Here is a 26,668-nt window from a genome sequence, read left to right as displayed (position 1 = left end):
TTGTGCATACTGATGCTTATGAGAATATTTGGGATGATTGTTTAGCTTACAAATGCAAGAATGTTTTAAAACTACGTTAAATTTCTTTTGATGACTGCATGGTGATGTCAGCCTCTTAGTTTTGTACTCCAGTATGGTTATACTGACACTATTTTCAACTTTGTTTTAATCAAACTCTGAGTGTTCCATTTTAAATTTTGACTTGGGGGTCAGACCTGTTACCTCCCCAAACAATAAATTATACCAATTACAAAGTACTGCTGAGGAAAATTTGGTGGATCTTGGAGCATTTTACAGAGGAGGTCAGCATCATTCTGCTTTTTTTCACGGAGGAGGAGCTAATGCTGTAACTCTGTAACGAATTCAGGTGAAGAAAGCAGACTCATCCCTGCCCATTCCCTCATTCACAGCATTCTCTTGCCTGTGGCAACACAAGTTTTTGTGCTGCACTTTGTCTGTTTTCTGAGGTATGCTTCCCTATGCGAGGATAAATGTCATTCCTTTTGACTTTCATTACTTTCTCTTTTAGGGACTGCATGAAAATGGGAGAAGTGGATGGCAAGAAGATTGGCTGCACTGTTAGCCTTTTGGTTTGTATAATACTTTTTCCCTTTTGTATTTCAGTTGAGAATTTTCTAGTACACAGCCACACATTTGAATAGGGGGTACCTTGCTTCTCGATGCAGTTTGAGTAGAAGTTGACGGAATAATTCTGCACTTAGGATCCCTGATTTTTTTTTCAGGTTGAAATTGATACAGTGGGCAGTTAGTCTTCCTCAGCATTTTATAGTTGGGCTCTGAGAGATTTTGAATACTGCTTTATTCAGTTTTCAGTCTCTTCCTGATGGATAAACTTCACCAAAGTTTATTTAGTCTCTGAGTTTATAAAGCAAATAATAAACAGCTTCTCCAGACAAAACGTACATGATTTCTCCTGTTTCCCTTCTTCCCTGATAACCGATGCAGGTTGGTTCTTATGACATATGATATGTGATATCTCCTGAAGACTGCAGGCTATCTCTTCTCTTCCTAGAAGAGCCAGAAATGCTGCTCAAGACCTCTTCTTCCCTTGTTATCATCATTGCAACAAACCAACAGTACCAATTTGTAATATGAAAAAGATTTCATTTTTGCTTACAAGATACATTTTGGTTCGAGGCCAGTTTCCACTGACAAGTTGGTTGACTTCCGTTAACCTTGGAAAGTTTCTTGTTTTCATGGTGCATGTTTTGGAAATCTGTATTTTTAGCTAGGGAAAAAAACAGAATAAGCTGACTTGTAATTCTGCATTTTTGACGTCAGTGAAACAATTTGGTATCACTTCTAAGTAGCAGTTATACATAAGAGAATAAAGGATTTCTTCAGTGGGAAAATAGTTCTCTCTAAATAGGGATGATGTTTACTACATAGCTGCAGAGCAGCTGGCTTTCTGTCCGAATCTCTGGCATGATTTGAATTCTGTAAAGCACCTGGATTATTTTCATCCTATCACTAAGGAGTTTTTAAACTATTATTAGCAAATTATCCAAGATTTGCACGAAAAGAAAATCCAAATATTTAAAAACCTCAAAACACCATAATAGTTTTTAATGGGATTTTCAATTACTTGTACAGGCTAAGGCAGATTTCATATCCTAATAATAATTTTCAGACAAATTTTAATACTATTTGCACACCAGAAAAACAACAAATGCCAAATTTTGAAAATGAAATTCAAATTACGAAAGTAGTCCACAAATTTTAAGACATTTGCTTTCCCATATGATGGATAAACTGGTTGTCAACTCAAAAGATGTTTCATGTGATGAGAAATTACAGGAATGTATACCGTTAAAATTAGTTGAAGTCCAGAGGAAGAAGCAATAGTTCATTTTTCACTACTACTTTGAAGGTATTCTGACTTCCAGAGATGAGAGGACTGGTTGGCATGAGAAGAGAATTTTTACATTGTTTTACTATAGAGGTATATACTGTTCTTCTGGGAAACAGAACTGTCCAAGTTAACCAAATTATAAAATGAACTGGAATTATGCCACATCATGAAATATACAGAAGGGTATGCACCGGCAGCAATAACTTACATGAAAAGAGGAAGCAGGAACTTTTTACCTACTCTCCTACCCTCTGAATCATCTGGAGTAGGTTTCACATTAGTAATGCTTGTTTGGAAAAGCTGGTTTAAGAGGTGTCTAAAGGAGTTAGTTCCTTTTGCATAAGAATCACCTTACTCCTATTGAAAAGTTGAATTTCTCGTGAAATAACTCTCTCATCACAGAGCTGTACGAAAGCATTGAGAGTATATCGAATAACTTTTGGTAACTCACTGAGGAGTTTTTCTCAGGCATATCTGATTCTCATTGTGGTTTGACATTTAATTGATATTGCAGGTTTTATTAATTTAAAATTATATCTTCTTCTTAGAAAAAGGAGATTTTCCTGTGGTTCTTTACACTGGCATATGACATCATGCCTTTTAAGTAGAACATGTCCACATTGCCTGTTTGAATGTTGTTTTCAAGCTGTTTTTTTCTTAGGAAAAACATCTATGTCCCCTTTTGAACACTACATCTGTTAAATTTTAAGTCTTGAAATAGTTCGTTGAAAAAGCACAGGGCACCTTTATTAGCATGATGTATTTCCTGAGCTGTGACTGGATTGTCTGGCCATGGTCTGCCTGACAGACCCACTGGACATTGTCAGAGCTGAGCTTCAGAGGAGAACTAGTTGATTTGTGTAGTTCAGGTTTGTGACAATTACTGGAGTCTTTAGTGCTCAGGGCTAAGAGCCAAGAAGCCTCGTATTGCAGTTCCGTACCATATTTTGTCTTGATTTTTACGCTTTATTCCTCACAATTCTATATCACGGATTGTATTGTTTTTTGTTTTTTTTTTTTTTTTCAGGCAGGTAAATACAAACATACAAAAAGATACCTTTTCATTTTCTGTTCCAAAGAAAAGCATATGTTTCTGATCTGCACTTTGTAGGAGGAAAGGAGAAGTCTTTGAATTATAAAGGTGGATGGTGGCCTAAAGGGAGCATGTCAGTACAGAGCTATTGTTATGTAGTAATTTTCTCAAGTCAGTTAAAAAATACTTTCTCTATAAAGTTTTTCTGTTGATACTTCCGTAATATTTCTTCCACCTCTGTCTTTGATGATAACTCAGTTTAGGAAACAGTGGCACAGCATAAGAATACTGTACAATAGGGGGAAAATTTTGGCCACTTGCACAGAGTTCGAAACAGTGATTTGAATAATAGAACAAAAGTTGTTAACTGCTGATGAGGAACAGCGCTAGATTCTTCTATCTGATAAATTTGTATTAATTAAGGCAGGTTAACCTGAACATTAAGTATGGGCTAGCAGGGGGACTCCAGCTGCATGCCCATAGTGAGTACAGCAATACTTGTGAACAGCTGTATAGGCTTGTGCTCTTCTCCCTGTAACTAATTTGTACTTTGTTTTAGGGCTTGATTATAAATGTTTTGATGTTGCATTCCATATTTTATCCATGTAACAACAAATAGCAGTTATGCATGCAGAAATCTTTAGCCACTTGTAGAAATTTTGTCCTGGATATCACTTTAGACTGCAACTTTGTGTATATCAGTCATGCAATGCAATATTTTTTCACCAGTTACCAGTTCCCAGCATCAGTTAGGGCTGAAGAAATCACATTTTTGATTCAGGATTATGAATTCTGAATTACTGAATAGTTCTTCATAAAGCTACCAAAGTCCTTCTGGCATTTTACTATGATAGAAGTAAGAACAGACATACCAGGCAGTAATATTTTGTTAAAATATGAATACAAAAGTCAGATTGTTGTCAATACTTTAAAATCAACATGCAGCTTTCAGCAAGATGGTAAGTGGCCTTTGTAAGGATATACGGGTGTACTTTCTGGGTAGATTGGTGTATATAAGGAAAGAACCATCAGCTTTCAGTTATATGATGTTCTGCCTCATGTTCTATGAAAATTTTAATTAAAAAACAAACAACATTCAGCAGCGTGCTGACTTGTCTCCTGAAAAGTCACTATTCTATTTACTATTTCTTCATATATTACTGCAGGTCTGTGTAATAACTTTGTACATGTGAAACTTTCAAATCTACGCATGTATTTCTAGAGCATCGTGTTTGAAGTCTTTTGTTTTTAACCACTGTCATATATTCATTAACTACTACATTTCATTACAAAATTCAATTTTATTGCAGAATTTTTACAAGACTGAACTGAACAAGGAAGAGATGTATATTCGCTATATTCATAAGCTCTATGACCTACATCTGAAAGCACAAAACTTCACAGGTAATTGAGTACAAACTAGAAAAAGATATTTGGGACCAATCTGTGATTTGCAGCCTTTGCAAACCTGTAAGCTGTATCTTCAGTGCAGAACATACCAACCCAGGCACCCGCTGAGTTTCCTTCACAATTAATCTCTCTCAAAATATGGGTTTTTTTCAGCCCCACAACTCCCCTACTTGTTGTGCTCTGTTGAATGTAAATGCTTACTGTCGATAGGCACTAGCAATAAATATGCGATGCAGTCATTGTTCACCCAGGAGGAGTAAAGTTTAGAGGAAGTTTTTATGAGTCTGTTTGGTAGTATCTAAGCCTGTGTACTTTTTTTGGAATGCTGCTGCTTAGCTGTTTGGTGTGGTGTTTCTACACAGCTGTGTTTCAGAACACAGCTTGTAGGTTAAAAAAACAAAAGAAAGGAAGACCCATATCACTTACTAATGATTAGACAGACACCCTAAAACCTGTAACAAGTACAACACTTTGCTTGTGTTTTTCTGTCTTCACAGACCACATTTGCAGTACTATTGTCCAGGATTTTTCAATGCAAATTCAGTACCAGGGCTGGCCATTCTCTTTTAAATTAAGAAATAAGAAGATAATTTACATGATTGTTGTTTATACAACATAAAGTGTACTTCATTTGGGTAACTACATGCCATCAATAATTGCTGGAGAAGACATTAATAATACCAACCTAATAAAATCAGTATCTCTAAATTAAACTATCTTTGGTTGCCAAAATATTTAACTGACATTATAGTTTCTCCATCTTTTCCGCAGTGTTTGCAACTGCACCTGGATGTGTTCAGAATCCCTCCAGAATTTTTTCCTTCTTAAAATGAGATTAGTTGGCTGGGGGTCATTAAGAAACAGGCTGCAGGTACCTCCTGCCACAGCAAATTTCCTTATGCTTTTCTGCTATACATAGGGAAGATCGTTTCCACAGTCCCTTTGCAGTTCATGAGTTTGAAGTGTAAACTAGATAGCAGAATATATTAAGGAGAGAGTTTCATTTCCTCATGTGACCGGGCAGTAGTGAGTCACAGGAGAGCTTTGATTATCAAGAGGTATCTGACACAGCTGCCTTTTGTGCCAAACTATTCATTTCCTGATTTTACATAACAGATCTTAGTAACTCTTGAAGCAATATTGAATTACTGTTAAACATTGGCTGCTAATATGTGTCCAGTTTACCTTCAGTGGTGATATGAATGCTATTTTTTTTTAAATTGTTTTGCTATCCATTCTTACTTGAAACAGTATTTTTCTCAAAATTTATCTCCAGGACTTTGTTGTGTTTCTTGTGTATTTATTATTAACATGTGTGCTTTTTTGTGTGTTTTGCCATGGTATATTCCACAACTGATTTTTTTTTTTTTACCATGAGAACATTAAGGAAGGATTGTCTCACACTCATGGCACTGGGATAGAGACAGTCTTTCCACTTTTTCTATCCTTTCATAGTATGATTTACAGGACTGTTTTATACTAATCCTTAGCAAAAAAAAAAAAAAGTCCTTTTTAATATAAAATGTAGCTTCAAATCTTTCTTTACCCAGCACTCAGTTACAGCTATAAATATAACTCTCTTGAGGCTGAAGCATATAAATGCACTGATTCCTCTTGTGTCCCTTCAGTCACCTGAGAAGTGTAATGAGATTGTCTTTGTATCTATCCATCTTAGAAATGTTTGGTTTTCTGAATCTTTCCGGCATAAATTGAATTTCCCACACTGTGAGTCAACCCTGTTTATCTCTCCTTACTGTTTTGGTGCACAGCCAGTACTTACAGACCTGGCCCAGAGGTACCAATATGTTATTTGTTATGCTTCCCACTGCCAGACACAGGAAGCTCAGTAGAGGGACCCTATGGACCTTTTGTCCAATATGGCCATTCCTACTTTAGAAACCTTCTCTATAAACTTATGATAACTTTTAAAAGGGAAAAAAAAGGTATGGCAGACAAAAATCTGTTAAAAGGAAGGACTTGCATGCCAAGTAAGAAAGGAAGGGTCATAGTGATCTATCCCTGACATGTATTTATGCTCTGCTAGCATTTTCTTTCTTAGGATTTTGAATAATTTGTTCTTATCAACTTCATGGGGTTTTTTAAACTGGTATATGGATGTGCTGTGTATTTTGAGCACCGAACTGTAGCAGGAAACTATGACAAAGGTTGTTAACAGTCAAGCATCCTGAAAATTGTGTGATGCCAGAATTAAGATTGTCTGTGCAACTTCAGCCCGTCTCCTTAGCACGTATGTATTGCAGTGCAGCATCATGTTGCACCATGCTTAGCATTTTACAACACTGGGATTCAAAGCACACTCTCCCACAAACATCTGCTGCAGTGATGGTTTTTAAACTGGATGCTTAGAAGGAACACTACTGTTAAAAAAACTCTGTGGAGTTTGGTTTAAGTTGCCTGTCTTATGGGAACTCACATGACAGAGGCAGAAGTGGGATGTGGTTGCCTGGGCCATAAAAAGTATATAGCTATTTTTTGCCGTATATATAACCTATAAAACCTGCCATAAAATAAGGCTGGTAAGCAACTTCTTTCTCCAGTGCAGCACATCTCCAGAACATGGTCCATATTTGTACTGACTCACTTATGCAAAGTGGTCCTGTGAGTGAAAAAACAGACTATAAAGACTAACTTGGAAAACAGTAATCCATATGTACAGTTAACCAAATTGAATTGTCATAACCAGTAGTAATTCTGGTGGTTTATAATTGGCCAAAGACTGACTTTGCAATAGAGAGATTCATTTAATATAAGTTTTAGTGTACTGTTTCCAAGGAATTCTTTAAATCAAAGTAACAATAATCACAATTTTTATATTCCCAGATAATTTCTACTAACCATGATCTAAAGATGACTGCACAGTTCTCTGACCAGAGAGCAACAATAGGTTAAATTCCTTCCAAACCTAAAACCAAAACAAAATACATATTAATTAAAAAAAAAAAAAAAAAAAAGTGTGCACTTCTAAATTATTTGTTAGGGTAAAGTGTTTAGGCTCAGATATGACAAATTTATTTCTATTATGGAAAGAACGGAGTCTATTAGGCATACATCTGCCTCTTCATTTTCCTCCCAGTGCTGATCTCTTTTGGACTGTGTCCACAGTCCTGTCTATCTTCTTTCCTCTTTCTCTACTGATGTTCCTAATCCTCCAGTCCTTGTACCCTTGCTTAGACAGCAGAGTCATTAAGAGTTTGCCCTTACCAGTAGGGAACACTAGGGCCAAGCAGGAAATTGTTTCTCAATTTCTGTGTCCCCTTTGTATTGTCACACTCCAGGAAAACTGTACCCGTGACTCCACTTTAAATAGTGTGTGAAAATTGTAAGCTGAATTTATTATAGCTTTTGATAGTAACCCTGTCCAAAATCAGCACTACCATCTGTCTTGTACTTGAAATAAATCAGTTACTCATTAAAAAGGTGCATCTCATCCAGAGCAGTCGGGTTTCTGTGTACTTTGTTTGACTGTTTCATTTGGTGTTCGTAAGTCCTGTGCTATCATTTGTCTTGCAGAGGCTGCCTACACACTCCTGCTGTACGATGAGCTGCTGGAGTGGTCTGATCGGCCCCTCAGAGAATTCCTCAACTACCCCATGCAAACCGAGTGGCAACGCAAAGAATGTCTCCATCTGACCATCATTCAAAACTTTGACAGGGGAAAGGTAAAACACTCCTGTTTTACTGTGTGGATCCTGTGTGGACAGGATGGTTTACTTGGTTTAGGACGTTAGTTCCAGGGTTGCGGTCTTTTCTCCTATAGAGGGAAGTGTTTATCATCACCCGATTAAGCAGTTACGTAGAGACACAGTGGGTTTCTTCTAATCCTGTGTTTGTATCCTAGAAATCCCACACTTACATGTGAGAATAATTTGCACTTGTGTAGCAAGTCGCTTTGTAGCTGTCAAAGTACTTTATAAAAGATAGTGTAACTTCTCCACATTTTAAAGGTGGCAAAAATTAGACTGATGAAAATCACTGAGTGACCAAGTGAGGAAAAAAATTCAGAGGTCTGGATTATGAGGACTATGTTTACACCTTCTAAATCATGTTGTATCTTATAGAATAATAATTGCAGAATCTGTAAGAAGCAATGGGCTTTGTGATCACTGAGAATGCTGATTCTGAATTTGGCAAGAGTAATTATCCTGTAGTCTAAAATTTTATATACACTTTGATGATTTGCCTTGCTGATAAACAAGCAGTTCGTTGCAATTTTGTGTAATATCCATGTAAATCTAGTAAATGTAATCAAACTGATGTTGATCATCGTTTTTTTTCAAAAAATTCTGTAATCTGCTTACAGAGTTTAATTTACATGGTGCAATAAAATGTTTTCCCATCTACAAAAATTAGGGAGGATATGTTAAGAATACAATTTTAAAATGTAAAAATCATACTGTGTTGAATCAGTCTCATATGTAGTATCAAAAGAGATGTCCAGGATGACTTATGTCTTGTGCAGTGATATAAGAATCATGTATTGAATAAATTTCTAAATATTTTTTGATCCTTCAGAGAATTCATCAGTATTACCTAGCAGCTGTCTGTACATCTAGTGGACAACATGTTCAAGTATTTTCAGTTATGGGCAGTATGACTTAGTATGGAAAGAACAGACCACTAAAAAATCATGAACTGTCAAACAGTTGTTTTGAAATTACTGAACATCTTTTACTTGCTTGCAGTGTTGGGAAAATGGCATTATCTTATGCAGGAAAATTGCAGAACAGTATGAGAGCTACTATGACTACAGAAACCTCAGCAAGATGAGGGTAATGTACCTGAGTACTTTTCATCCATCAGAGATTCAAAAGTTTTTTAGTTTGGCTTATAAGATATTACTTAAATTTGCCATGGAATGTTCCTTAGGTTTGGTTTGCAAACTTAATCTTTAGCTTGTGAGTTTTTTCTACAATAAAGATCATAAAAAGGGAGTCAGCGTTTTGAAGAAAAACAGCAAAAGAAATGATCTTGTAATGTTTGTACCTGTACGGCACCCCTGTTGTGTGCATGTGTATGCAGACAAATTATATTACAATTTCATTTTTGTTGGTTTCCAGTGATTTTTCAAGGGTTGTGCTCTATGCAGACCTTCACTAGGAGCAGCAACCTGTCTTTGCAGTTGTAATTGCAAGCAAACAGCTTACAACAAGCAATGTATACCTTTGCAGTTTTTTTCTTTACTGCTTAAAAATAGGGTCTGTTTAAAATCATATAGCCAAAATGAATCTTTTCTGGCACAGTCTTCCTGCTTTCTCTCTCATATTTTCTTAGAACCTTAAGCATTGTTTCTTTCTTCATTCCTTCTTTCTGATACTCTATTTAAAGATTATTCAGTCTTTCCTTTTCTCCTCTGCATCTGATGGATTCTACTTTATATTACAGCTTCCTTTTAAAATTTTCTGTATGTGTAGGATGCTTGCTGCTAGGACTGATTGAAGTGTACTTAATCCACAGCTGCTTAACAGCATTATGCAAAATTCTTAATACAGAGCTATGTGGTATTACTCCCTGTGATCTGCTTATTGCAGATATCTTCTATTTAGATATCCCAGTGGCAGAATCCTTTAAGCAAAAGCAAACTGACTATCATCATGTGAATAAAATAATTAGTTTATGCATGTTTAGTTAATTGTACTTAATGTGTTTTGTGTTTGAGTTGGGAAATATCCTTCTACTGTATCTGTGCCACCTATGTTAATCCAAAAATGGAGGTGCAGGGATTTATCATAGCAATATAACTAGGCAGCTATTTATATCATATATGCATTAAATAGCTGTCTGCATTACCTAAAATAGAGCTAATACTGGGTGTTTTTTTCACAGTATTAAAAACACACAGAGAATGCTTTGCTGAAGTATCATCAGAAAAGGGGGACTTTTACATTAAGATTACTTTGTGTCTGTTATGAGTGAAATAAAAGCAGGATGTACTGATCAAAAATGATGTTAATTGCTATTGTGAGATTTTAAAGAAGCTCATATTTGACACTTAAATCATTGGATTCTGGTGTGATTTGGACACGGCTCTCTTGAATATGGAAATTGGACTTTGCTGACTAAACTGACCGCATTACTGCCATGTGTTTGGATGATAAGCACATTATTGGGTCATATGTTTCAAACTGCGCTTCTATTACTTCCATTTTTCATTAAAGAACTATGCCTGTTGTCATTAATATTTTACCCCTTTAACATAGGTACTTCATATTTTAAAGCTTTTTTTTTTTTAATTATTGGAAACTTTCGGATCTTTAAAAGGTATAATTATTTAATCTGATGCATTCAGAGACTTCTGGATGCCCTTACTGTTGCTAAGAGCTGCACTGCATTTCCAGTACTCCAGAGCAGTGTGCTGAAAGGTCCTGCCTTTTGTGATAACTTAAGGTAAAAATATGTTTTCAAAAAAGACTAATTGCATTTCTTATCAATCTCATCCAGATGATGGAAGCATCTTTGTATGATAAAATTATGGATCAGCAACGTTTGGAGCCAGAATTTTTCAGAGTTGGATTTTATGGGAAAAAGTTCCCATTCTTCTTGAGAGTAAGTGAACTGAAAAACAAACCAGAATGAAGTTATTGTGGAATTCATGCTGTTGTTCATGATCACTTTCTCAGTGTGAGAATTCAATCATACCATATACAAGTTCTCATACTATGAGAAACAGGCAATTCTTTGTGGTAATTAATGAAATATCCACATGTTTTCAGGGTTAAGAAAAGGTCCTGTCTAAAGACAGGAAAGACAAATGCTAGGATTCCAGAGTCCAACATAAACTTACTATTCATGTTTATGTTGGAAACTGTGCACCTATACTATTCCACAGACCAACACCTTCTTTTCACGGTAGTTTGTTCCCTTTCTCCCGTTCTGTTTCTGCTGGTGTCTGCTCAGGAGAAGGCTGTTAGAAGAGGCATCCTCTGGCAGTGGCACAATCAGTAATTTAGCATTTAATTGCTTTCCCAAGTTCCAGTTTTTTTAAGTTACTTAGAAATTCAACATGCTGAGTTGCGTTGATTATCAAAGTACTAAAGCTGACACAATACATAAAGTTCCTCTTGAACATGAATCTTGGATTCTGAAGTTACTGAAGTGCCCTTGAAAACGTTAGTTCTGTTTACCCTGTTCCCTTCTTCCACATCTGGATAAACCAATTCAAAAATGTTAATTAGAAAGATTTGATGTTTAGATTACTAAACATCAACTGATGAAGTAAAAGTACTGGGAAAAGTTGCACAATAGTGCAATACTTTCAGACCTGTAGGTCTTTTACTGCTTATGCATCTACCCAGGAAGTATTTATGCATTTTCCAAGTTAAATGTACATAGTGGAGGTTTATGCTTGCAGTACCAACAAGGAACACCTCAAAACTTCCCACAGTTGGTTTAATTTTTATATGGCAAAGCAGTTTGTGTGTCTGGCTGTGTTTGCTATAGAAGGAATAAAGAATAAAGCTTTCACCTTTTAATTTGTAGTTGCACAATAACACTATTGCAGCTGATTTCTTGTAGCAATTCCCAGGCTCTCAAAATTCAATACTTCCTGTCTCCGCTGTCAAGATACTGTAAAGACAACAACTGTTTCTATGTAAACCTCCTTCAAGAGGAATTACAGATCAGTAATGGCTTTTTAGAATTTTCTACTGCAGATTTTAAAAGGAAATTCACTTAACAGCATTTTTAGAAAAATGGTTGAGATATTTCCTTATTTCAAATGCACTTGCAAGGAGAAGCAAATCAGGTGTTTGTTACACCTCTATTCATGTTGCACTGCCTCAGGAAAATAAGTATGTTGGACCCAGGAGTATTCCTTTACTTCACATTGCAAAAACTGGATAATTTCAGTTAACCGGGCTGATAATTGATAAGCAAATTGAAGGCTTTCTACCACTTTCTTATGCATTGTTTTCCTTCAGAATTGTGTAACTTTAAAGTTTTCCAGTTCCTCATGGAAAGGTCTTTCAGCCCATTCCATTGTTTTAACTGTCTGTTGCGTTATGTGTTTTGTTACATGTTTTATACAATCTGATATGTTAGTTACAGACGTTAATCCAATGTAATGATTTCTCCCTTTAGATTTTTATTAAAACTTTAAGTGTGATAATTTGATTTTTCCAGACTTTGAAATAAAACATATTTTATTGGGTAAAATTTCCTTTTTTTAAGTAACCTGTTCTTTCTAGATTTCTTAATTCCTGCCTTTTGTTTCCTATTTTTCCCTTTCAAAATGATGTAAAAATTGCCCAGAAAGTCTATATTTAAGAGCTATGTTTGGATCTATCTAATGATATCCAATTATTTTCACATAACTTGCTCTTTTTTTTTTTTTTTTCTTATTCTGCTCAGAATAAGGAATTTGTTTGCCGAGGACATGACTATGAAAGGCTGGAGGCCTTCCAGCAGCGAATGTTGAATGAGTTCCCACATGCCATTGCTATGCAACATGCTAATCAGCCAGATGAGACCATCTTTCAGGCAGAAGCACAGTGTATCCACATAATCACAAACCCATACACTGCAGTTATGTCTTTGCTTTTAAAAAAATGTAGGTACACCTATAGCCAATTTCATTCTCAGTGTGCATGCGCTGAAATAAATGGTAGGTGAAAATACCCTGCAATTTGTCCCATTCTAGTATGTTTGGAATTTTTTCCTGTAATTGTTGGTTTTATTTAAAAATTCCTTGGCAGGTTATTAAGATTCTTACTTTAGCCAAAAATACTTGTAGAACTATCACCGATGCGATAACGGTGGATCAGTTTAAGTTACAGGAATTTAAGTTCTTACAATACAACGTAATGTTAGCATAGCATGACATACTGTGTGTAAGAATATACTTAATTAAATCCCTTTACTCTGTGTGCTATTTCATGTAAGTAGCTCTATTTCAAAAAGAAATATGAATTTTTCAACAAAACAGTACAAAGAAATCCCAAACCATCAAAAAAGTCTCTGTTTCTTCTCCCAAGCTGTTAATATTCTAGGAGCATTTCAAGATACACACTTTTTAAAGAGTTTTTCTTCTGTCATGCTTCAGGAGTCAATATGTTTTGCTGATTTGAATGAAGTGGGATGGCCTTAACTCTTTACGTATAGATTTGCAGATTTATGCAGTGACGCCAATTCCAGAAAACCAAGAAGTACTGCAGAGAGACGGCATTCCCGATAACATCAAGAGCTTTTACAAAGTAAATCACATCTGGCGATTCCGGTATGACAGGCCGTTTCACAAAGGGACCAAGGACAAGGAAAATGAATTCAAGGTAAAGCACCATGCTCTCTCCTGAGACCTATGGCTTTATTTGTAACATGAAGGATAGTTGTGTTATTGAAACATTGTCTACAGTTGTGTTATTCAACTGAGTGTGGTATAACAAGTTCTCTAGAGGACAGAGTAGCTCAAGTTTGACTATTTCACTTCTCATTTTTATTGAAATAAAATGAAGAATACATGGGAAATGGAAGGTCTTGTTGGATGTTGGAAATAGGAGAGAAAAAAAGTACCCCTTTGTTTTTGCATCAGTGCTATAGAGGAGGCAGAACTGGAGACAGCAGAGCATCCTCCAAAGAAGTTTATAAGGCAGATGGAAAAACATTGTTAAGTAGGTAATATGGGGTATAGATAGGATTGCCAAAAGTTATCGCTCCCTAGAGGAAGGGAGAGAGAGTTTTGACTAAACTGCAGCATAATGTTCTGTTCCTGTGATATCATGACCAAAAGCTACCTCGGAAATTAGAGATTGTCTCAGGGAAGAGGAATAGTTCCTTCCCAAATCGTAAAGGACTTCTGTTCCTCCTCACACAGAAAATTCATGTTACATTGTTCTGGTGTAATTTTAATCCTTACCCAATAGAAACACCTACATCCTGATGCAGAATATATTCTAGTATTCAGGAACAAAAAGAGAATTATCTAATAATAATTTTGTTATAAAGTTAGAGGAAAGAGCACTATCCCATGTCATTTTACAACCCTGAAAGTGTTTAACAGTAGTACATTTGAGTATCCCATCAGCCATGCATTCTGAACTCTCCCAGAATTCTCAAATGATATCTCAGAAAGGAAATATTAAAATGCTGATTTAGTTGTGAGTGACTTTTGGAGATTAGGGGACAACATATAATATAGAATAATATGTTTAAGAGTGAAGCATCAGCAGAACTTCTTTCTTAGTAGTAGGTCCTAGAAAGTAAGGAGAAAGTGAATGCCATGGGCTTCTGAGATAGACAGTTCAGTAGAAATTTGGATGTTAGTACTTTTTTTTTTAAATGTATACTGTAATTTAAATGAAGGTATTAATGAAGAAAACTGGGAGTATTCAGGGAAAATATAGAGGTAAATTTGAGAAATAAATTGAGTTTGTATATTGTAGAGTCTATGGGTGGAGAGGACCACACTGATCTTGGTGCAGAGTTTACCTGGGATATCTCGTTGGTTTGAAGTGGAAAAACGTGAAGTAGTGAGTATGAGACTGCAATACGGATTGTGGGTTGGTTTACTTCCTTATCCATATGATATTTGATGAACTACTTTAAGATGTACTACCCATACCTAATCTCTTTGCTCAAGTTTTTAAGCTGGCTGCAACAAAATTATTTACAAAGTATTTTGAGTTGCTTCATTTCTATTGTCTTGAAAAGTATTATTAAGTTACCACCCTTATGATTCATTTGAACAGTTGAGGAAAAAAGAGGTTGGGAATAATGGGCAGCGAAAGGCAACATTTAAGGTCAGCAAATTACATTCTTAAAACTCAGCACGATGTGACATTTAATACTTAGAATATCTATAGCTTAACATATCTTTCAGTATTCTCAAAAAGTAAACATTCTTCAAGTTCCTGTACTATAATGAACACCATGTAGGTCTATCTCAGTGTCTGCCTAAAGCTCTGTTGAAGTTCCCAGATCTCAGCATGGGCAGGGAAGGACGCCTACACAGAACCTGTAGGAACAGGGTCTAATGTAGCAATCTGTTACTGACACAGTGTAATTTCCTCTCCTTCCCTGTTGTTATATTTCTTAGAAAATTCTTAAATATGTTTCAAATGTATTCAGAGAAGTGCTCCTCATATAAAGATCTCTAAATAATTGGTCAGTTGTTGAGCCCAGCAGTATAAGATCTGTAACTTTTCCTTCCTGTGAAAGCCTGTCTTACAGTAGTCCCATTAAATATAGGGATACCACTGTACAACTCCTTTTCTCTAGAAGTCTGTTGTGGTTTTCTTTTATAATAGGAACAAAATTTCATTTGTTCAACATCCTCATATTCTCCTGTGGAAAACCAAAAATAGAATTTAGTAAAAATCAAAAAATTCTGTGTGACATGAGAAATGTTGTTAGTTGACTCTTACTGAGTCCTTATAAGGTTAATATGAGCCCCAATGTGAAGATCCTCAGGTTACTATCACGTTAGTCACCATTTCTAAAAGTTAACTGTAATAATTTTTCCCGGGTATAGGCTAGATCATAATTCAGGTTTGTGCTTGTTTGTTTTGGTAAATGATGCCAGCTGCAGGCCTGCACTTTTCTCACCACTTAGCTTTTTGTTTCTCCTGCAGTTCATGCTGCTTGTGGGCAAAGCTTCCTCACTCCCTAGGGAGGACAGGCCCGTCCCGCTCAAGGGCTGCTCTTGACTGTAGTTTCATTATCATCTTAACTCAAAGCTTACACCCTAGCTGTTGACTTCACTTTGGGTGAGGGAACAAGTTTTGCCCATACTTAAGCTCTGCTCTGTGCCCTTAAGCATGGCGAAGCTCTCCCTGATCTCAAGGCCAATTTAGGTGAAGTTACAAAGGACAGTTTAGCCCTGAAGTCCAAGAGTTCTACCACAGGCTGAAGAGTAAGAGTGTTTTGCAGCAAGGGCTGAGTATCTCTCATGGTTAGGTAATGAATCTAAAAGAGAGGTAGGGTTGTTTATTTTCATCCTTGATTACATGATAAATTCAGTTCTCTCATTGCTCAGAGTATACACTTGGAGTGTAGCCCAAGTGAGAAGAACTTTTTCTGCCTCAGTACTCTAGAACATAGAATAACATTGTTTTCTTTTAACAAATCAAAAATTACCTTTAAAATATTTCATCTTTTAAGTGAAGATTAAGCATGTTTGCAATGTTCCTCACTCCTCTTTCAGGTGGAAATGAGTCCCCTTGAGAATGCTATTGAAGTCTTAGAAAATAAGAACCAGCAGCTGAGAACACTGATTAGTCAGTGTCAAACTCGACAGATGCAAAATATTAACCCTCTCACAATGTGCTTGAATGGGGTTATTGATGCAGCAGTTAATGGTGGAGTTGCTAGATACCAAGAGGTAGGCAATTTTATTTTCTGTCTGTTGAAAAACTGTTACAAGACAATTTCTTACTGGTTTCTTTCTCTGTACAGATGCAGCTCCTCTGTATGAACTGAGGACAGAAAACACTATATCAATGATAGTTTTAATTATACCTATATTGCAGTTTTGGTTGAGGTGATGTTAAATATGTACAGCTTTATTGAAATGACTGTTTTGCTGCAGGTAGTCTCATCAACTTACTCCAGTGAGGAGCGGATTCACAATTACTTTGGATTCTCGAGTAGATTGTTTGGGGACTTTTAATGAAATAGTTAATTGTAACTATATTATTATAATATATTCCTTCCCCCTCACCCTTCTAGGTCAGGAGCTACTTCTAGCCAACTGACAAATTTACTCTTTTGTGCTGACATTAAAATTTTAAGACATATATACACATGCATATATATATATATATATATATATATATATATATAATTCTTAACAATAAATTTACTATCTTGAAGAGTCATATTTTTCTTGAGCCTTCTTTCTTTTCTCCAAGTTTTTGAGGTGAGAGATTTTCTGGAAAAATCTAGGAAGAAATAATACATATAATGAAGAAATGTCTAATGCTGGATTTGTTCCCAAAAATTGTTCCTCATTATTATCAGGTCTGCATAACTTTAGGAGAACCTTAAATGTTTGGGATGCTGTATTTCCACGAAGTTCTGTGGAATTTTGAAAGTGCAGAGAAAGGAAGGATATCTTTTTCAGCCCAGCTTGATATTCCTCTTTTTCCTGATAGGCTTATGAAACACCTGAGCCTGCTGGTTACTCATTTTCCATTGAAAATGTCAATTGAATAACATTCTGTCCACTTGCCTCTAATACTGCAAGATTTGGTGTTCACTCAACTGTATCTAAATTAAACTACAAGAAATTGAGTCTGCTATAGCATTAGAATATGTCATCAAAACTGCAATGTTATGGAAATTGTGAGACTAAAGCAAAGCAGTACCATGGTTGGTATTTCCCAGCTGCTGTTAAAGAAAAACAAAACTTTTTAGCATAGGGAAGTGCCACGAAGGGAGTCCTTTGAGACATACAGTCATGTCAGAGCTATGTCTGGTTTGAATTAGCCATGTCAGAGCTACCTCAGTGTCTCTGCATAGCTTTCCATTCTTCACAAACATATTAAAGGTTCTGGCTTGCTCCTTTCTTATTTTTGTTCTTAGCTGCAGTTCTTGATCTCCTAGACAGTCCTCATGTTTCGATTCCCTCTGTCTCCTCCCTCTCTCTTGCTATATACCTATATAGGACTTTTCACCAATTTGAGTTGTTAACACCAAAACTGATAGCAGTAGTTGTGAGAATTGGGTTGGTGGGCTTTTTTTTTTTCTGTTTTACCTTCATTTTCTTTGTACATCCTTTTTTCAGTCTTTCTGTGTCTTCCTGCTGTTTTGCCGCTTCTACCTTCCTTTTCCTCTCCTCTGTAAATGCATTTCTCTGTCCAGCAGTTTCACTTGCTTTTTCCTTCTGCTCTGTAAAAAGTGCAAAACTCAGTCCTGGAGCATGTGACCTTGATGTAAACATGACGATGTCTTTACAGATATTCTCCTTTCCTTTGGGCAGCTTCCAAGATTTAAGAAGTGTAAGACTCGGCAAATAATGTCCTTTGGCCAGCTGCTGCATTCTTGATCCTGTCCTCCTTTATTTTTTCTTTTTTTTTCTTCCCCTTCCCACCCCCACTTCCTCAACTCCTGATGGGCTAAAGAGCAGCTGTCACTAATTATTCCGGACTTTGGCTGGTACTTCAAGTGTCACTGGTTGCAATACAGGAATAGATTCCAGGAAAATCTACAGAAGTAATAATTATTACACAGCACCTTCCTATGTAGACTGGATCACTGATTTTTTAAAAAAAAAATTTTGGAAACGCTGTTGGAAGAGTGTGTGTTGTGCCCACTAACACCTCTCAAATGGCAATTTTTATTATAACTTACATTTTTTAATGTGTGCTAGAAGAGTAGAGGCCTTACGTGATTAATTACTGGAAATCACTGGTTCCAAGATACTGGATTTAGTAAAATTCTGATTATTTTTTTTTCCCTAAAGTACTGGTGATTTTGTTTGAAGTTAGATTATTACATCTCTGACTCATTACAGATCTGTATAAATCTTGGCTCAAAACCACTGGAGCACCACCTGCTTGATATTGAAAGAACATTAAGCTTGTAGCTGAGGGAAAAAAATCAGCTGGCATTAGTTTGGGATTTGGGATTTTAGCAACTATCAGAGGGCTCCCTTTAACAGTTTGTACATGAATTCTTACAAGTCTACTTCTCTGCAGTGAAAGGCCCATGTGAAATAAGTGTTCTTCATTACAGTATCAGCATTTTCTAGACAGGTCTCAGCACTTCCTTTTTATGCGTTGTCACAGCATGAAATTTTGGAACTGAATCAGAGGAATGGGTATATTTAACTCCAGCTCCTCTGCTCCTTTTGTTTACTAATGATTCTGCCTGAGAAAGATTTTAACAGCTAAAGTTGGATGGAGAACCTTGTAAGAAGTATGTGATGGAAATGCTAAGACAGGTGCAAAGGAAAACACAGAGCAGCCACTATTAGCGTCCCAAGTCTATGGACAGAAAACCATGTGTATGTATACGTTTGCATACAGACACTGTTTTTGACAAATGCACTTTCCAGAAGGTCTAAAAATCAACTGAGCAGCTGGGCATTTTCTTTACGGAGTAGTGTTAAGAATCATTATAAATTAAATATAATCCCCTTGCAGGGTAGGGTAGGTGTCATGTTAAGAAAAATGTGATCGTGAACAAACAGGGGAGTCCTGTGTCCAGGCCTTTGCTGGTGGGTAAAAAAACCTTTGGGGTACTATGGCAGCTACAATTTGAGTATTAGCGATGGTAAGCTCATGAGCACACCTGGATGTGGGTCAGATGCTCCTGAAGTGAAAAATGTGGCTTTTTGACACCAAAGGCATTGTGAATTCTTCAAAATATTATCTATATTAAGAGTGAATAAGAAGATGATGTCACAGCTCCAAGGCATATAATAGCATCCTATGTCACAATTAATGAGGAGAGTTATTTAATTCAGGTGACCTGTGTTTGGTTTTAACTCTGATTTGCAGGTTTCCAATTTTTTTTTTCAGGATCTGTCCTGGATATTGAACGACCTATAAACTCCACTCAAGAGTGGCTACATTTTATTTGCCCATAGTCTCCACGCATGCAATTGTGAATAATTCATTATTTAGCATTTGTTATCTGTTGCAGTAGAAAGGAGCTTTTGTTTCAAAAATATCATCAAGAAACTTGATGTGTTTTTACTCACTTTATGTGACTTCATGATTTTATTCTGCTTAGGCGTTCTTTGTCAAAGAATACATCTTGAACCATCCAGAGGATGGAGAGAAGATCACACGCTTGAGAGAGCTGATGCTTGAGCAGGTAAAGTGGGGAAAAGACTGATTAGGTAGCCTGCTCAGCTGTTCTAGCTGAAAGTGTCCCAAAATAAAATATAAAATTTCAGAGGTTAATAATTTCCCAGTGTTCAGTAATCTGAATTAGATTCCCAGTAGACAGTAACTTCCTATACAAGCAGGTTTCTGGGTCACGTTAGTATTTTTTCCCTAGACCTTTTCATCATCATCTTAATCACATCAAACTTATAAATTAAAGGTTGAATGAGAGGCAAGTTTTTTTGTCTTGTGATGCTCATGTGCAAATATTTGCATGTTTGATGGGTTCAGCAAATATTTTTATGATGTATTTTACCAGGACTACAGAACAAATATTTTCACTGCAAAGTTTAGCATAACAGCAAAAAAACCCACCCAAAAAATCTTATTACAGTGGAAGATATCAAATAATAATCGCCCAAGTATGTAGGCAGTAAAATAAACATCAAGTGATTAAATTAAGCAGGTGAATATTCTATGCATTATACAATTTTTGTATTATTTCTTCATTTGTTTATAAGATGATGACATACCAGCCTCAAATATGAAGGGTCTCCATTTGGAAGTGCTGAAAAAAATATTTTTATCAAATTATCTTACTAAGGATTTCAGCTTTTTTTAACTGACATTTACCTATCTTTGTTCTCTGCAGTATGTTGAAATTTCAAATTTTATTGTGAACTTGGGATAAAGAGGTCAGAGTATTGGAATTTGGCAAGATGAAGATTCCATTTTTCATCAGCATTGTGGTATCTTTTGGTCAGACCAGACGAAGGACAATAGAAAATCAGAATAGGTTCCCCAAACTCACTTTCATTTAGATAACATATAGTAATTTACATTGCAGTTTCCTTTTTTTCATAACTGAGTATGACAAAAACGTGAATTCCAAGTTTAATGCTGTCTGGCACCTACAGATGATTTAACAGAAAACCCGAGGATTGGGGAGGGCCGGGGGTGGGTGTGCGGGTGGATGTGCTGCAGCTGCCGGCCCACGCACAGGCTGCCTGAAAACATCAGCCAGTAGCTCCCATCCAAAGATATGACAGCATGGCCTAGCTATTTTGTTTTTAAATGTGAGTTTATATCTCATTCCTCATGTAACCAGTTCAGTATTTTAAATGCCTGTAGGCAAATTTGAGCAAGATTAGAGTTTTAGCATTGTTCTTCTGAAGCCTGTCATGCCTTGCACAAATAATATACATAAAGCCACCACTTACTGAGGTCTGTGGGGTGCTGGAATAGGACAGGGAACCATGGACACATTGATAATGCATTACAGGGACCCTACAGGATGTCGCCGTTGCTGTTGTTTCATACATTTTGTCACTGTTTTTGTAAAAAAATTGCATTTATTTAGGCTTTAGAACTGCTCCATTTAGCCAGATTTTTACCATGTTTTCCATAGTGGTTTTTGTATCAGAGTTGAATTTGCATAGGCCAAATCTTTGGGAATGCTGAACAGTAAAATGGGAAGAGGCAAAAATCCTCTTGTGTGTCACTAGTTTTGGTCTAAGGCCTTGTCTGATTACAGGTCTGACAGGGTTTTAGATAAGAAGCTTTTAACATGATGTGCATTTTGTTGGGTATTTTTTATTTATTATTATCCTAAATGATGATGAAAGCTTAAAGAAAATGGATCAAAAATGTATTTTGCCTCTCTTTCTGTCTCTTCTGCAGGCCCAGATTCTAGAATTTGGCTTGGCCGTGCACGAGAAGGTGGTACCACAGGACATGAGGCCGTTGCATAAAAAGCTGGTGGATCAGTTCTTTGTGATGAAGTCAAGCTTGGGAATACAGGTATGAGAGCAGGTGCATGAATAAACCAGGAGAACCTTTAGCTGCAGTAAGGGTTGTTTAATTTTTCTAAGCAACAGATAGTGACATCTTTTGGTAGTTTCTCCACATTGCAACTTGTAGCATTCTTGCAGTACCAAAAAGCAAAGAGGAAAGTTAATAAACTTTGCATACAGTGCAGAGAAAAATAGGCACGTTTTACTAAAGGGAAAGTATCATGAGCAAAATTATTTTCCTTGCTAATGATCAAGCTGAGCCAAAGTGCAGATATAACTATTCGAATTACTATCTGTATCTTACAAAATGCTTAATGATATTATACACATTTTAATTAATCTTCTTTTAACAACTCGCCAGGAATTTTCTGCCTGTGTACAAGCTAGCCCTGTTCATTTCCCAAATGGAAGTCCTCGTGTGTGCCGAAATTCCATACCTGTTTCTATGAGCCCTGATGGTGCCAGGGTAATACCAAGACGCAGGCAAGTTATATTACTAGAAACTGATAGATTTTCTTATGGGAAATGACCCATAAAATACTTCTGTTGTGTGCATGCCTCCTTGTATGGGCCGCCTGAAGTATCTTGAATAGCTGATGTATATATTCTCTCCCTTTCTCTCTCCCTCTCTCCTAATCCAAATTAAACTGTGGAGATTAATAAACGTGTCCTATTTTCACATGAAAAATTATGATTGGCAACTAGAGTTAACCATTTTGTATTTTGTTATTCTTATAATAGTCCCTTGAGTTACCCAGCTGTCAATCGATATTCATCCTCATCCCTGTCATCCCAAGCTTCTGCTGAAGTCAGCAATATCACTGGGCAATCGGAAAGCTCTGATGAAGTTTTTAACATGCAGGTACAAATTATTGTTGTTCTTCAGACTAAACAGAATCTTTCTTACAAGGCTATTTACTAAATTAATGCTCCTGTTACTTGGAAATTTCAACATTATTGCTGATACTTCTTTTAAAAAACAAATCTATAACTAGGCTGTTAACCTCCATAACTTAGAACAGTTTTTGATGAAACTTTTTTCTTATTTAACCTCAAGCATGATTTTTTTACAGAAGTAATAAGCAGCAATACACTATGATGCGACATCATTTGACCTTACATAGACATTTTTGTCCAATTGTCACAGTTGTGATGCAATTATTTTAATACATTAGGAAGATTTCTATTTATTTGTCATTTTACTACATCTTTCTATAGTAGCATTAATGCTCCTATATACTGGTTTGCTATTTCGAAATACTGAGAAACCTGTCTAACAAATTAGAAGTTATTTCTTTTGGTAAAAAGTATGTTATAAGGTTTTATTTTCCAAGTCAGTAAGTGTGATGTGGCAACAGCAGCATCTCTTCTATACACAGCCTAGTCCGTCTACCTCAAGCCTGAGTTCTACTCATTCTGCTTCACCTAATGTGACCAGTTCTGCTCCATCCAGTGCCAGAGGTCAGTGCTCATCTCCTGTGGTAAACTGTATTAAAGGATTCTTGATACATTACACAGCTGAATTTTGGCATGATATCACTGGTCAGACATGAAATTTAGCCAGTTGTTTGAGTAATATGAATTATTGCGGACAGAGGATTTCTCTGTCATAAGCATAGAATTGACGTCTGAGTTTCACTGCATGAATTTAATCACTTGACACATTTATATTCCAGCCTCTCCTCTGTTGTCTGACAAACATAAGCATTCCCGAGAGAACTCTTGCCTGTCCCCAAGAGATAGGCCCTGCAGTGCCATCTATCCCACTCCTTTGGAAACCTCGCAGGTAGGAAGCGTGTTGGGAGTTCTATCAACACGAGTAGCTTAGAAAGTGATAAAGCTGCTTGTTGAACTTCAAGCAGATTCAGTATCTGCTCACTGCTGTTAATTTTCAGGGGTTTTTCTTGCTTTTATAAACAAATACTCTAAAATATTTTACATTAAATAGCTATGAATAGAATACACGGTGCTTGATCACATTTCTGTTTGCTTTGTCTAGCTTTACAGCTGGTTTTTGATATTTACTCACAGCAGTGAGAGAGAGATGTGAAGAATTACCAGATGATACAACCTGCTTGCGTGAAACAGCAGTGTTGGTTCAATCTGGGGAAAAAGAAAGAAAAACTGTTAGCGTAGCAGTTGTCCATGTTGACCTCCCCTTTATCTCTTCTGAAATAGCTAATCCTAGCCACTGTGAGATAATAACCCACTCTGTGTGACAATTCCTATTTTTCAGTATAGTTTCAGAAAAGAAAGATAGGCATTTTGTTACTTCAGATAAAAAAAAACAGATGAGTACTTACCTTAAAATTACAGTTATCTAGGTCTGTATGAAATCCATATCTTTTGAGTTATCTGAAATGCAAAACGAGCTTGGTGAGCTGCCCAATTTTGAATCCTTATTTCATCTGTTCTTCTTCATGGACCTATTTTCCTAAAGTGCCTTCCTTTAACACAGTTGCTGTTTTAATCCCTGCCATCACACAATGCACTGCTTGCTGAAGCTGGGAAGGATGGGAACATAAGTACAGTGTGAAAGGCCCTCCTCTCAATGCTCTTTTCCACCAAAAATTTTGCCTCTGATAAAAAACAACTTGGTATTCCAGGATCTTTTGCTTTAGAAATGATTTGTTGGTTTCTCTTTAGTTGTATTCTTGTGCCTTGCTTCTTCAGTAATTGAATTGGCTCTTCATTTAATTTTTTCCTCTTTTCTGTTTAAGTACTAATGCTGTTACCTGAGGGCTTAAGAAGTAATACTGATCTTAGCCGCATTTAAGGACAGTTTTTGGGAACTACTCACTGATATGTCTACCAGGCACCTTCTCAGTGGTAGCGGAGCCAAACCAGCATACAGCAAAGACCAGGAGATGTTCTTTATTTAAAGCGGTTTTACAGTTTGCCGCAAAGAAAAAAAATTATCCCATTTTTGCTCCCAGACTACAAACTCTTGCTTTGCCAAGTGGAATGCGACTTCTCTCCCCCACTCTACCCGCGATTCGATAAGGGAGGCTGAGGAGCTCGTAGGCCCAGTCTCCACTCTCTCTGAGACTCGGCCAGCAGCAAAATCTCCCAATCTGTCTCTACCCTCAGTGTCCCAAGAGAGGGTAAGTAAAAAATTAACTTGCTCATATGTTTCAAAGGTGAAAAGGTCTGACAGTTTCTTTCTGCCCTCATAACCATAAAAGAGGATATAACTTCCTGGGGAAAGGTGCAATTTCTTTCTCTTGCTCTATTCCCTGAGCAGTAAAAATGGACTGTGATCGGAAACAAAATTCTAATTCTCTGCTTTCTGATTAAGAAGGGGAAAAGAAATTCTCAAGATAATTGTAAGGAGATATCTTAGAGATGCCTGCAACTCTTATTAGAATTCAGATCCTCAAAGTGTTCCTTATCCTTTCTGGTTTTATTCTAACACCAGTTAACTTCAACAGTCTTGGTTGGAGCTTTCTACTAAGTTAATGAGGAATGGACCACCCATTTATGAACGTCTTTGTTAGGGCTTAATGAATGCAGTTTTCACAGTAGCTTTTCAAACAGAAAAGATGAGATGCACAGGCAAATTCCTGCACTTCAAGTCTAAATCAAGTCCTTTCAGGCTATATCTACCTCATTTAAGGAAGTTTGATGGACTTCATAGAACAAGACCACAGCAGTACTGCATCTGCTTCTCTCATTGAAATTGATGCTCATGGTTATCTATGTACAACTGTTTTCAGTCAACAACCATTTGTGCTTGCTTTTTGATCTCTGTCTGAGCGATTGTTCAGTGTTTCTCCAGCTGTTCCCATACTCTGAAGAGGAGTGCCTACTGTCATTGGCTGATCAACAAACCTCCTTAGTTTTTGCACTGTTATTCTTCCTAATGGAACTTTCTGAGTTTCCAATTTTTGAGGATTTTTGCCTCTCATTAAACATCCCGTGATTGCTCTTGTTCTTCCATATGATTTTATATTTCATTATTTTAGTATGTCCTTGTTTCTCTGTGTTTCATTCAGCTTTTGTCTCTTTATCTCCTCCAATTTCAGTTGCTTTTTCAGCCTTTGCTCTTTACCTGCCCAACAGGAAACAGACTTACCCATCAGATTCTGATGCACTGCAGACTCGCTAGGCAGCGAACATTTAATCTAGACCAGGCAGGAACATACGATCACATTTTCTGTCACGCTGGAGTATGTGTGTAGTTACAGCACCTTGCCTTAATGGTAACTCCAGGAAAAAATGGGTATTATCCGATCCAGTATGACTCTAGTACAGCACTGACAGGCAAACCTGGGGTAGCTCAAAGTCTACCAAAGCATTCTCTTTATGAGAAGTTTCAAGTCAAGTTGAACTGGCCAGGTATTTGTTCCTCACTTTGTAATACGAAGCTGCAACGTTGGATCCATGACAATTACTTTGCAGCTGGGTTTGCCATCTTGTGGAACCACAGCATAGTGCCTCGCTGACTCAGCGTGGGCCTCTGTGAACACCAGAAGGAAATAGAAGAATGTGATTTGATTTGATTTGGATTTCACTGATTGTCTGATCTTGCAGAAGGGGAAAAAAAGGAAAGTAAAGTTTATCTGTTCTTATTTGCTTTGGAAAGTACAACTGAATTACTTGTAGGATTAACTGTATGCTGTTTACATCTGTTATCAAGATAAACTAGTACCCTGTGGATTATTTTGCATTATATTGTGCCAAAAGAAATAACTAGGCGAATTTTAAAATTGTTTCTTTAATGGACTGTGATTTTAAAAAAAAAAATATTCAGAAAAGGAAAGACAGCACACTTTAT

The 26,668-nt window shown here is 36.6% G+C and overlaps 1 protein-coding gene and 1 long non-coding RNA gene across 13 annotated transcripts in view; one reads left to right on the top strand and one right to left on the bottom strand.

The window, feature by feature from the left end:
* Positions 1-26,668, top strand: part of DOCK4 (dedicator of cytokinesis 4) — a 236,737-nt gene that overhangs the window by 199,490 nt on the left and 10,579 nt on the right. For 9 of the 11 annotated variants that reach the window (XM_071803295.1, XM_071803294.1, XM_071803300.1 and 6 more), the window contains 16 exons: positions 530-590; positions 4,217-4,310; positions 7,848-7,996; positions 9,020-9,106; positions 10,776-10,880; positions 12,684-12,825; positions 13,434-13,600; positions 14,711-14,797; positions 16,471-16,647; positions 20,004-20,087; positions 21,779-21,898; positions 22,253-22,374; positions 22,633-22,753; positions 23,271-23,352; positions 23,568-23,677; positions 24,828-24,995. In XM_071803295.1, coding sequence (XP_071659396.1) covers positions 530-590; positions 4,217-4,310; positions 7,848-7,996; positions 9,020-9,106; positions 10,776-10,880; positions 12,684-12,825; positions 13,434-13,600; positions 14,711-14,797; positions 16,471-16,647; positions 20,004-20,087; positions 21,779-21,898; positions 22,253-22,374; positions 22,633-22,753; positions 23,271-23,352; positions 23,568-23,677; positions 24,828-24,995 — 1,876 coding nt within the window. The remainder of the gene's footprint in view (positions 1-529; positions 591-4,216; positions 4,311-7,847; positions 7,997-9,019; positions 9,107-10,775; positions 10,881-12,683; positions 12,826-13,433; positions 13,601-14,710; positions 14,798-16,470; positions 16,648-20,003; positions 20,088-21,778; positions 21,899-22,252; positions 22,375-22,632; positions 22,754-23,270; positions 23,353-23,567; positions 23,678-24,827; positions 24,996-26,668) is intronic. The other 2 variants (XM_071803296.1, XM_065836787.2) reach the window with 1 other exon arrangement.
* On the bottom strand, positions 17,079-24,963 carry LOC139826919 (uncharacterized). 2 transcript variants are annotated; one of them, XR_011737021.1, is made up of 5 exons: positions 24,692-24,963; positions 24,195-24,246; positions 23,921-23,994; positions 18,022-18,155; positions 17,079-17,206 (listed from the first exon to the last, which is right to left on the bottom strand). It is a non-coding gene; the product is annotated as an uncharacterized lncRNA (long non-coding RNA). The 2 variants fall into 2 exon arrangements; XR_011737020.1 differs by having other exon boundaries at positions 24,195-24,963.

Source organism: Patagioenas fasciata, chromosome 1, assembly GCF_037038585.1.
Source record: "Patagioenas fasciata isolate bPatFas1 chromosome 1, bPatFas1.hap1, whole genome shotgun sequence".
Classification (NCBI taxonomy): Eukaryota; Metazoa; Chordata; class Aves; order Columbiformes; family Columbidae; genus Patagioenas; species Patagioenas fasciata.
The sequence above is the reverse complement of the archived record's forward strand: the minus strand, read 5'-3'. Positions and strand labels throughout refer to the sequence as shown.